This window comes from Rhododendron vialii, chromosome 3a (assembly GCF_030253575.1).
Source record: "Rhododendron vialii isolate Sample 1 chromosome 3a, ASM3025357v1".
Classification (NCBI taxonomy): Eukaryota; Viridiplantae; Streptophyta; class Magnoliopsida; order Ericales; family Ericaceae; genus Rhododendron; species Rhododendron vialii.
This window is the reverse complement of record NC_080559.1, coordinates 2,998,689-3,012,209: the sequence shown is the minus strand read 5'-3', so window position 1 is coordinate 3,012,209 and position 13,521 is coordinate 2,998,689. Positions and strand designations below refer to the sequence as shown.

Here is a 13,521-nt window from a genome sequence, read left to right as displayed (position 1 = left end):
TAATTTATAATATTTTTTATATTCAATATGAATCTTGCTTTATACGATCTTAATTAATTTTGTTAAACAAAAATTTTGAAATTATAAAAAATATTACAAATTGTAAATATAATAAATTTTTTGAGAGGTGCAAATAGAAACAGACAACAAACCGACGGAATAGTGAGAGAGCGGAGAAGGGAAGAGATATTGAGAGAGAGAGAGAGAGAAAACTGTTCTTTACTGTAGTAAAATGGAATGTAGTATAGTACGGAGTGAATATTACTCTGAATATAGTTTAGTTACGCATAGAAACTAGAAAGCTATTGAGAGAGAGAGAGAGAGAGAGAGAGAGAGAGAGAGAGAGACTGCTCAAATACTGGAGACGGACGGCTCACAGAGAGAGAGAGAGAGAGAGTCAGAGAGAGAGAGAGGCAAAGGAAGATCTAATTGGAGAGAGAGTCAGAGAGAGAGAGATCATCAATGGGGTTTACAGCAAAGGGCAAGAGAGACAGCAACAACAACAATGAAAGCTGGGGACTGGGCTTTTTCCTAGTCTTCTTCCCCGACAACGAACAAGAACAATCATCACCCATTGACAATATCAAAAACACCACCATTTCCAATTCCTTCAAATCCACCATCCACAGCAACACTCCTCCTCCTTCTCCAACACTCACTCGCCGCCCCGCAGCCTCATCTTACCCCCTCCTCCTCTCCAAAGCCCAATCCACCATCTCCATCTGCGCCCTCCTCGTCTTCCTCTCTCTCCTCTTCTTCACTCTCTCCTCCTTCGAACCCACCTCCACCCCCTCCTCCTTCTCTACTCGCCGCCACCTCTCCTCCTCAAACCACCCCCAATCCCTCCCCAAACCCATTTACCAAAACACCCCCCAACGCTCACCTCACGCCTTACAAGGCCTGGGCGATTTGTACAGAAAAGGCACCAAAGCCATGAACGACCTCACTGTCGGCCACGTCATAGAATCCGTCACGGAGCAAGAACTCCGTTTATTCCTCAGATTATTTTACAAATCTCCTTTCTCCTCTAAATCAGACCTTTTATTCATTTTCCCCTCTCCATCGCATTCCTCCGCATTCCGTTCAGTAATCTTTCAAGAAACCGAGTCGTTTTTCAAACTCGTTAATCCAACCCAGTTCTTCAAACCCCCCGAGTCAACTAGTTTTGATGATGAAAGAGAGTTTTTGGACAAGGAGAAGGAAAAGGGGGAGACAATTTGGGGGAGGGGGATAAGGAGAGAGAACTTGACTGAGTCGACCCGGGCGAGTTACGGCTCGGTGGTGGGTTTCGTGGTGGACGAGCTCGACCCGGAGACCTCGCTCTCGGGTTTTTTGGACCACGTGCCGATGAGCATGAGGAGGTGGGCGTGTTACCCGATGCTGTTGGGTCGGGTACGGAGGAATTTCAAGCACGTTGTGTTAGTGGACGTTAAGGAAGTGTTGCTACTCGGTGACCCGCTGAGTCGAATCAGGAACCGGAGTCCCGAGTCCGTTCAGCTGTTATCTACCGAGGCAGGCGGTGCACATAATACCAACAAGCAGCACGGGAAGAGAAACGCGGCGAAAACCCAGTCGCGGAAGCCGGTGAACTCGGCCGTGGTTTTGGGCGGCACCAGGGGAGTCCGGCGGCTCTCGAATGCCATGCTGACGGAGATAGTCCGAGTCACGACCCAACACAAGAATAAGAACTCGGTGACCGAGTCGGGGCTGTTCAACCAACTCGTTGGCAATGAGTTCATACTGAAGAATGTGAATGTGGTCAGGTCGGCCGAGTCGATTCCCGATTTGAGTTCACTCACTGGGTTGAACTCAAACTCCGGTTCATCCCTGTCTTTATCAAATTATATCATGCTTCGGCGTGGTAATAGCAATAGTGATAGTACTTCTATCATTATGAAGCATGTCTGTGGACTAGAATTAAATTCCTCGGTTTATAGCGATTGTTTGTAAATGTGGTAAATAATAAGTTCAATTTATTTAATTGGAGATTTTGTATCCCACACTTTTAGTTTTCACACAATGTATAAAACATTTTACGATTATATTCTCATAGTTTTTTATTTATTTATTTATTTTAATGGTAGTTGCTTTGGGTAGTTTGGTGTTGAAATGTTGATTTACTTTTGGGCGTAACCAGCCAGGATTCATAACTGGGGTGACACTTACAATTGTGCGGTATTTTAAATTAATCATTCATAATACCAAAAAACGTACACATTTTTAAAGTTCAGTCGTTTGTCATATAGCAGAAGTAATTTAACGATCTATCAAAATGAAACTCGATGTTCTTTTCAATCCCGATAATTGCCCGGAGTCATTCTAAACTAAATTTCAAAGATTTTTTTTGAAAAGAATGATATTTCTATTGAATTGGACTGAGAGAGAGAGAATAATTTTTCTCAGCCGATGGAGCGATGTGCCACTCCTTCCCACCACCTTCCCATCAATTGCCTCCGCCACTGCGAAACTTCGCCCATATTGCATGTTGAAATTTTTTTTTTGGAGGAGGGGGAGACAGAGACTTGTTTTCTTTTTTTAATCTATTTTGTTATTTTAGGGGAATAGGGCTTCGATTTAAACAATTCTATTGAAAATATACCGAGCAATCTTGTTTTGTTTAAACTTTTTAAAAAGATATCCGGGTAGAAAATGTCTCGATTTGTGTTCGATAGTATAATATTTCTAGCAATGGCGTATTTTCTGAAGGCAACAAAAGAAGCTTAAATAAGATAGACAAATAGCTTAATATCTCTGTACTTTTGCATTTGGCAAGACTAAAATTAGGTGCTTGAACCTGAATCATCTCGTTCGCGTGTTTGAATTAGAGTCAGAGAGTGAAACTGTCTTTGAAACACATATTAAGCTATTAAAATCCTCGAAAACGAGAATTGAGAGCGCGTGAGTGCTGTTCGAGGATTGAGAGCAGGAGCACAAAATATTTTGGAAGATTATCACGTATGTAACTAAGATTTGAACTAAATTATAATGGTTTTGAACTGTAATTTCTCAGAACTAGCGTAATTTTTAGTGGAAGTCAATTTGGAATTAGTCAAAGGTTATTGTAAGTTCATTGAACTGAATTCCAACCGTGTTCAGAATTTTTAAGAGTAATAATGATTATGAATCTGTCATTAATTACTTACCCGGGATGCACCGTGAATTATCTTCTTTTTTTTTTTGTTTAAAAAATAAAATAAAATATGTAGCATTAATTGGATCTCTGTTCAACATCAGTTGGACTGGCGAAAATTTACTTGGAAAATGAGGATTTTTTTTAATAATTTGGTGTATTTATTATTGACTCATGTCCAACTGTCAATTTTCATTGATTGACTGTTCACATGGAGAGCATTCGGTCGCATATATTGCGAGTTCCGTTTCGGTAACCAAAAACGCTTATTTTTTGTGAATTAGTAATACGGTCTTGCTATTGTCAGCCCACGGGACTGACGATAAGCACACTAGAAGGTAAGAAAAATATGTATTGCTGTTTATTTGTTACACCCTTTAATATACATTCACACACCTACTATTGCCAGCCTATTGGGCTGATTTTAGAATTTTCCTTAGTAATATATTAGGAGATCAAGCAAAAATTCATCTCAGTTGAATAATGATAAGTACCCGATCGCAAAATTCCAATTTTACTCTATCCATCTCGAAACTGTAGATGTAGACTTTTCGATTAAGCACTTAATTACTGATATATGAACGACTTGAATTTTTGCATGATCCCCTATCAAAATAATTCATAAAAAATATATTGTTTTGATTCAAGAATTATAACCCGCAATGGTAGACATCCAGCCCCTGTTCGTAGAGGATTCCATCCCTGCTTTTATTAATCAGCATTACTAGTAATTTATATTACACTTAAAAAAGAATGTTTTGCGTGACAAAGCGGAGAGATCTGGGAGTAAGCAAGGAAACCGCAGGCCGAGAGCGTGATTTGGTGCTGCTTTCTAGAAAGAGAAAAATACACACATGTAGAGAGAGAGAGAGTAATCCCAAGTGTCAGCTCGCAAGAGATTTCTTTTTTTTTTTAGAATTTTCTAGTCTCAGCGCAAATGATTTGTTTTAGTTAAGAACGACTCGAGATGTGTTTAAGCTGGCCCGGACGTCCTCACTGTCGAACAAAAAGAGAGAGAGAGATAGAGAAGGAGAGTGAGAGTCATGGAGGGAATGTGAGGCAACTACATCTATGAAGGGGATTGGGAAGGGAAAGCGCATTGATTAAACCCCCCATCCCCATGTGCTTGGTTGTTGTTTCCACCTCTATGCATTTGTTGCTCCTCGCACAGAGGGAGAGAGAGCGCGCATTTGTTGCTCCTCACACAGAGGGAGTCGCTGTGAGTGTACCGAGTTATTTTTCGGCTGTTAAATTTAAAATATAAACAAAAATTCACACAATTTAACGGCCGAAAAACTCTTCGGCATAGAAACACAGGAATTTTCGGGACAGAGAAGATCGGACCCTGAAGTATGGACTGTTTGTTGTTGTGTTACTAGTATTATATAGGAGTAATAATTTTGACTTTTGGTATTAACTTTGCCCAGCTTTTCCCAACTAAACAAGCCTAGCTTCTTATTAATTAACCATATGAATAAATGCAGTAAAACAAAATGTAAGCATCAATGCAATAAATGCAGTGTTATAAAAAAATAAGGCTGGGTTTAGGGACTACGGATCCTTATTGGAGGTAAATGTGGGTATTTTTTTGGAGGGGTCTTTGAAACTACTGTCCACTAAAGTACTAGATAATATGTATATAATGCAAAAGAAGTTACAATCTCAATAAACATTTCACGGATATCATTACGTTTTTACGAATATCAAAATACTTTGCTCGGATACAGTATTTTTTGCACATTATTCATCTCCCTAAGGGTTGTGATTAGCATTTCTCTTTTTGGATTCTCTCCACCATTTTCATTTTTGTTCACGTCAAGAACACCAAATTGTCAAAAAAAAAAAAAAACCAAATTGTCAAGATCATTCTATAATTTTGAAATACATTTATATAAAGAAAATAAACTTTATATCAATAAAATAAATTTTGATCCAGTGTGTTAATTTTTTTTTTTTTGTAATTTCAACATAAAAGCGTACTAAGATCACATTAATTTACAATTAATCAACTTAATATTTGAAGGGTTAATGTTCTTGGCGAGATTTAGAAATAAGTACTCTGGGGGATCCTAATTCTCTAGGTTTTTTCCATATCGCAATCTCTACTATCTTTCAGCCTTAAAAGCAATGCATATTGCCTTTTCCTATAAATAACTAAACTGATAGGATCCTCTTTAACTACTAGAAAGTTATGTGTGACAAGCCTTTCAATAAATTGATGTCAATTTCGAAATAAATTTATGTTAAAATATATTATCATTAAGTTGTTTTATTTTTATTTTTTCAACATAAATATCTTTTGAAAATCATCTTGACTGATATCGGATTGACATGATTTTAGCGTGTTTCATGCTTCCGACAAATTTTAAAAATAAACGATTTGAATCATTGAAGCAAATGACTGTAGTTTGTAGAGCTAGAGGCTCCCAACCCTATTAATAAAAGAAGGAAAAAGAACCCATCGAGATCTAGTATTTATTATTAGAGGGTAGTGTTTTTAATGAGTTTGGAAGTGCAAAGTGTGTGGAGAAGTGTGTTGGAGGTTATTTGTCACTCCCAATAGTACTGTTCTTTAATTTCCTTCATTTAATGGACACAGGTAGTATTATCCTAGGTCGGTAAAAGGAAAAGGAACAATCTTATATATAAAAAAAGTTGAAGCGATTAATAAATATAATACAACAAGGACCAAAATAATTCAAATAATATTATTTATAGGACCATTTAATCCTTTGTTGGCAAATTCAAGATACATCAAGTTAAGACAAATGGTGTGAGCTCCAAGAACGGGAAGTAATCTCTTATTTATTTAGTTTTAAAATGTGCTAAATTTCTAATAAAATACTCTATCCGTCACTTAATTTTAGTGCATTACAAAATTGTGTATTTTTTAGATAAAAAAATAAAATACATATATCTATGCATTATTTGTCACTTTTTTTTTTGCCAAAATTTAAAGATCTGATTGCGAAGTTTAAAATTGATGCAAAACAGTTATATATAACTTAAAACCCCACAATTAATATGAATGGTAAGTCTTAGGCTAAGCATTTTTTTATTTAGCGACAACTACGTATTACATTAATTTTGATATATTGTTCCTATCAGCCATAATTGCTTGAAAATATGTTTACACGAATGGCTAGTTTAAGGCAGCGACAACTACGTATTAGACCAATTTCGATATATCGTTTATATCAGCCGTAATTGCTTGAAAATAAGTTTACAGGCAATTACGACAGAGAGAGTGACATTAATCAGACAGAGAGAATGACATTAATCAACGATCGACAGGTGCAATAACTTACGTACACATATTTGACCAAGACTGTTAGACGATTCTAGACCTTTTATTAATTTACAAAATTCACGTACGTGAAAAGATTTTCTCGAATAATTGAAATTTATATGAGGCCTGTTATAACAAAAAATTAAAAAAAAAATCAGAAGAGGCCATTGTCAAACCATTTGGACTTTGGATGCTCTCTCACCCATTTTAATAAGTGCTTGATCATTTATCCAACTATAGATTGCAAAAGCTAATTAAGCCACCGACACCAACATAAATGTGTGGCACGTGGCACGACTCAAGTCATATGGGACAATAACTAGCCTTTATGATTTGAGGTGTACATGGTGCACTGCGGACCCCTTTTGCCTTCCACATTCAGAGAGAGAGAGAGAGAGAGAGAGAGAGAGGATCTAAGGTTATTTGAGTGGACGTGGAGAGAGACAGAGAGACTCCTGATCTAAGGTTATCTGAGTGGACATGGGGAGAATTTTAACTCTGTTGACTGTTCTTATGAGAGAGAGAGAGAGAGAGAGAGAGAGAGAGAGAGAGAGTCCTCTATAGTTATTTGAGTGGAGATCATGGGGAGAATTTTAACTCTGTTGTTAATGGGTTGGGTATGGAATGAAGTTCCATTATCGATCTATGACTTTTCTGAGTCAACAAAAAAGGTCGAGAGATAGATATGTGCATCTGAACTGAACAAATTAAAGGACTAGGCTCCTCTCATGCTACTGCGCCGGAAAAGTTAGGCTAGTTGTGGATTTTTCCCAAACTTATTTTAACGATGGAAATCGTTTACCTTGTTGAGAATATAGATGAGTTCTAATAGCTTATCAAACGGTACTCGATCAATATGAATTTTTTTCCTATATTGTCTGATGTTTGCAAATAGCGATGAGGTCTAATAACGGTTCTGATCATTGAATTGGACCTGTGAATAGCCCACGACAAGCTGGACTGCCCAGTCCATCAAAATGGCTGGAGATCAAGATCTTCCTATTAACCAAAAACTTGAACATGAATTTTATTAGAGAGAGAGAGAGAGAGAGAGAGAGAGAGGCTTGTGGCTGTCACTATTAATGGAGACTGGAGAGTACGTTGGAGACAAAAAAGAAATTACTCCCACAAGTATTGTACAGTGGAAACAAAAACTTTAGGCTCCACATGAGTGATGAAAGGGACACTGGGAAAGATTTTGAGTGTCCTATTGAATCTTTCTTCTACACCGTATGTCTCCTCCTCCATTCCATGTGGCCCATTTCCCTTTCCTTACACACGTGTATAACATTTCCCACACACTTGCATTATTGATTACTACAGTACTCCTGAGTCCTAACTTAATTAATTGGGTTATTAAATTTTCACCAAGAGAAACAAGGTTAGCTGAATGACAATGGAATGGGATATGCTGCTGAATATCCATGTAGAGCGGTCGATCTGGATGTTTATCTCGACAATCGACGGCTCGGAACTTAATTGAGTAATGGACGGTTCATATATGTTATGCATTCAAATTCAATCCGAGCCATCCGCTCGAAGATGAACTGCCGGTCGACTACTCGGCACTGCCCGTTCCAATGACAATTGGTGCATACAATATTACGCCCCATCGCCTGTCGTGGATTTTCATAATCTTCCTATGCTAAAACCGGATAAGCACCCTTTTTTTGGATGAGAATGGGATAAGCACTTCGATTATTTCTTACTATAGGCACATGTGAGGTAAAAAATTAAACAATATCTGTGCAGCTTGGAGTTGGATTTACCAATAACCATCTATTTTTCTGTAAAAAAAATATGGATTATATCCACCTGGTACCGAAGTGGGAGTTCTTAAATTCCACCATTTTCGCTCCTTTTAGGATAAAATTAGTAAAATCCCACCTTTATTTTCTCGTAAAGATGTGGATATCCAATGGATATCGGTTGGATTGTCAATTTGTCATTCCTAGCTATTTCGACTTATAATAGAGGGCATCAATCATGTTAATACTAGAAATAATTTATGGGTTTGGCCCACCATTATTTACATCTCTTGCAACATGGTTGTTACGTAAATTTAAGAAACCAACAATATTGGCATCTATGCTTATTTATGCATATATACCAATAATATACGTATATATGCTTATTTGATTATATGTTGACAAAGTTTGATTATAACATCTTAATGGTTAAAGAGAGAATCTTTTTTTATCACGTTAAAGAAAAAATTAATTTTATTTTCTCGCTTTAAAGAAACAATCAGAAGATATGAAAGCTACGTACAACTATTTTCTTCCATAATTTATATCACCAGATACTTCAGATAAAAGTGGATGCATGCATACATATATAACGGGAAAAAAAGAATTGAGGCTTATGACATATGTTAGTGAAAAAAAAAAAACATATTTTAGAAAAATTGATTTGGCAAAGAGTAACATAGTGGTGAAAATTTTGATCTTGTAACATGTGCTCTCCAACTGGAAAAACCTATTTTCAGACGAGAAAGTGGCCTATTTTTGTGGGGCTGACGGTATTTTAATGTTGAAAATGTTAAACTATTGTTTGATACGGTGCCCGGGTGCGATTACGCATCTTTAATTCTAAAGTTACGAGGTTAATGACTGAGCAAACCTACAGAAACTCTAAGGAATTTTTTTAACTGTGAGTGTGGAACTTGCAAGCTTGAAGTAGTAAGAACCTTATTTGCTGCCATGTTGCTATTTGTCCTGCCCATTTTTTTCCCCAAGTTACAACGTAATATTCAAAGGCAATTCAAGACTGAAGTCAAACACAAAAAAATTAAGAGAACACGCGGGCTGTCACAAGTCACATCCCGCACAACGTTTTCACGGTTCAAATTATTAATGAAAACATAATCGAGGAACTACCTTTTACCTTCTAATATTGAACCCGAGATTTCTGTTCTCGTGAGCTCATCTTAGGACACCAACGTTGGCGTTGAAAAAGAAGAAGTTCGACTATCTCCTTATCAAGTTAATAGAACACGCAGACTGTCACAAGTCACATCCGGCTCAATGCTTTCACAGTTCAAATTATTAATGAAAATCATAATCGAACGACCTTTCACCTTCTAATATTAAATCCGAGATTTTTGTTCTCGTTGAGCTCATCTTAACACACCAGCGCTGGCATTGAAAAAGAAGAAGAAGTTAGACTATCTCTTTATCAAAGCAAGATTGAACCATAGATTGTGATGGAACACTGATGATTAATCAAAGTATATTGGAAAATACATTGCATTGCTCCACAAGTAAACAATTAACTTCTTCATACTTTCTTGATGTGAATTTGAATTTTAAACTCTCTTAATTTTACAGATGGCTTTCTTGAGATGACATGCTTCTTAGTCATTGGTCCAAGAAAACCACCCATGACCTTGATATAGCAAGTATGTGGTATCATATTGTGATATCTTCTAGTTTAATTATAAAGAATGACAAAGTATTGAGCTCTCTTTTGTTTTCTTTTGATAAAAAAACGGTGAGCTGGGGCGACTAGAATAATTTACGCCTTTTGGGCGTGACCATATGGAAATCAATCACCTTAATTTTGGACCATTTGTTTTGTGTATAAGGAAGAAGGGATTAGACTAATTAACAAATAGTGTCCCCCTTTTATTTTGCATTTAGTTGTCGAATTAGTTTGTTCTTTTTTTGTTTCCGATCTATTTCCTCCACCATAGCAAACCCTATTAATAATTGTGGACTTTTCCAATAAATTTACAAATCCTAGAAACTAAAATAGATTGAAGCTATTATAATACCATATGCTTTTATCAAAAAGAAAAAAGAAAAAGTACTATATGCTTTGAGCTAGCTTTGCATCTTTCAATCCTTTCTCTTTTGTAAATCAGGGGGAGATGATCATCTAAAACATTAAACCAGCAAGAGTCATCTTTCAACATCGCATATAACTGGTTAACCTAAAGAGTTGATCGAGTGAGAACGTGATAGCAAATAAGAATCTTATCATCCTAAGCTCATATGTTCGACCTCCATCGCTAGCAAAGAGCCCGTGGAGCAACCAGATGTTTGCCCGGCCGTTGATTTCGGAGTTCCGAACTTAATCAAGATGCACGTAAGTTCACCCAGACGCCGGTTATTAAAAGAAACATTATAGAACTGCTAATCATAATTTGGAGATGACTCGTCATTACAAGAAGAAAAGTTTGAGATACCATCAACAAAGTATGTGGGGCCACTCAACTTGAAGTTTACTTGTTCACAAAAACAAAACATATTTTTAATTTCCTCACCCCTTTTTTTCAGGTTACAAGTGGCAGTCGCACATTGAAGGAGTATTCTTTTTGGTCACGGGCAATTGACCATATATCATTTCTCAATCCACCATCGTTAATGCTATCGGCGCCGCCAGCATTTGAACTGCTGGGTACTGACAGGCACGTCCGATTCAATCTTTTATTTTTTATTCAAATTTTAAGAACGCTTTTTTTATAAAATTATTGGAACAGTTCAGATCATCCGTGCGGGACCCGAAGTAGACCCTGCATGTCTGTCGATACTTTTCGGTACTCTATTGGTCGGTAACAATGGTAGGATTCCTGATCCACAATGGTATAAAAACTTGATGGTTTTGAAGTCTAGAAGGTTACATAAGCCCTGAAAGGCACATGCACTCACGGGTAGCTTATGAGCTGAGCTGAGCTAAGGGATTCTTTCTACTTGCTTTCACACGAGAGACGAAATTGCAACAAATTCATTCACGGACACTTGTGTACGTACATATACATATATAGTCTTGGAAACCTCCCGAATAATGTCACGCACGTCATATGTGATTTTGAGTCATCGGTGTTGTTCATCATATTCAAATGTAGTTTTAGAGGGATATTTGACTCTTTAATTGTGCCGAAACAAGTTGCGCGCGTCTTGTGCAAATATAAGGCACTCGCTTGTAATAGGATCACACACTATATAGAGTTATACTAACCTTACTGTTGATGACTTGATTCTTGACTATATTAAGTCGTCAACAATAAGATTAGTGTAACACTATATACCGAAATAATCTTTCTGCCTAAAAAAAGTTTGTGGGCATATAGCTTTTGTCATTTGTTTTACCTTGATACCTAGCTAGGTCGAGGGACTTTTCATCTTATGGACTTAATACTCATCGATCAAATTTGTTCCGACAGGGGCTCCATCATATCCCCATATTCATATTCTAAAGAACTCCCTAGAAAAGGCATACTTCCTAAGATAGTCACTAAAGTTTCCAAAAGTTGGATTTTCTAAGGAGGTAGAAAGCTTCTACTTTGGAGTTCAGAAAAAATACAATAATAGAAGAATCTAATTCGGGACCCCTGTAGGATATGTGTACTCTCACTATCAATATGTGGGAATAATCCACTTATGATCACTTCAACATTTTAGTATCAAATACAATACCATTTTCTATTGGCCAAAAAGGAAAGGATGATATGAAATACTAGCAGTTGGTGCTGTGGATAAGCAGTGACTGGTATAGTGGTATCGTTGAGATGACGCTCCGAAAAAAACTGTGGTCCATAGCTTAGTAGGGGCATAATGATCATTGGACCGAGCTCCCATCCAGTCTGGTTTGGTTTGTGCCTTATGGGCCTTCTCCGAACCCCACAACAATGATAGAAATCGTTCATTTTGTGAGGTTCGTCGAGTAGGTCACTTGCCTACAAAAGTTAATCGAACATCGATAGGTACATAAAAACACAACAGACTTGTACAAGAAAAAAAAACCCGGGCAATTGAAATTTTAAATTATTTTTCCATTCCCATTTTTCTTGTTCAAGTCTGTCTTGTTCATGTACCTATCGGTGTTTGATCAAACACTTTTTCTACGTGGATGACTTACTCAACGAGCTCTACAAAATGAACATCTTAATCACTGCTGTGGGCCCAGGAAGGGCCGTCGAAGGCCCAAACCGGAAAAGAGAGAATAATAGGGGATGGAAGCTCGGTCCTTGATTATTATCGAAGGGGACAAAATTCCAAATGGTTATCTAAACAAAAAACAGCTTAGGTGAAGGTGATGGTTTACCTCTCACAATATGCATTCGGCGAGGGTACTAATCAGTACATTAATTGTTAGCTGGGCCAGTGAAATTCAATTCCCATTGCACTGCTCATGGACAGCCACAAGGCGCTCTCTCTCTCTCTCTCTCTCTCTCTCTCTCTCTCTCTCGCCAGGCACCCCTATCAAGCGGGGTGCCGAACAGCATTAGCGCGTTTATCTCGGCACAAACGGTTCGAATTGAATCTAAGCGCATTCAATCGATTTCTAAGATAAACGGCCAAATCGGCCGCTCGGCACCGGTGCCAAGTGGGATGCTTGCCAAACGGCTCGGATTGAATCTAAGAGCATTCAATCGATTTCTGAGATAAACGGCCGAATCGGCCGCTCGACACCGCTGCCACCCCGCTTGGCAGCATCTCCCAATCACAAGAAACCTATGTAATTATACACTCCTGTAATGATACTATATATTTGAGCTTATATTCGATTTGGGGAACTTAATGGAATGCCACAATTCATCAATTTCCACATTGGTGGCTGAATTTGAACTTCGGGGAGCTTCAATAATGGAGTTTTTTTAATCTCCTGTTATTCTCTAAACAGCGTTTCCCCAAAATTGAGGTACAAATTTGTGAGGATAGATCATTAGCCATCTAAATAGACATGAATTTGGCCTCATTTATGCTGTGTTTGGATAAAAACTTTCATGAGAAAATTATGCAAATGAAAATAAGAAGGCAAAGGAAAAGATGAAGTCAAAAAGGCTAAAATTCAATTTCTATTCAGCTTTGTCATATTCTACTTCCGCCAATAAATATCTGCACAAATTCATGACCCAAATGCAACTTTATTTGGTCTTCGACCACAAACTGGAAAATTTAAAATCTCCAAAGAATATTTAGCAACAGTCCTACGGACAGATAACCAAACACATTTCCGGCACTGAAGCTGTCCGATGTACGTGGGTACCAAAGTGCATTCACGGGACCCATGTACATCGCACGGCTGCAAACATGTATGGGTTTGGCTGTGTACCGAGCAACATTAGAGGTCTTACGCTCTTAAGCAAGACTATCTA

At 37.6% G+C, this 13,521-nt stretch overlaps 1 protein-coding gene across 1 annotated transcript; it reads left to right on the top strand.

Moving 5' to 3' along the window:
- Positions 1–316: 316 nt before the first annotated feature.
- LOC131319351 (uncharacterized) lies at positions 317–2,047 on the top strand. Its single transcript, XM_058349566.1, has one exon. The coding sequence runs from the start codon at positions 463–465 to the stop codon at positions 1,948–1,950; it is 1,488 nt and encodes a 495-aa protein (XP_058205549.1). The 5' UTR covers positions 317–462; the 3' UTR covers positions 1,951–2,047.
- Positions 2,048–13,521: the final 11,474 nt, after the last annotated feature.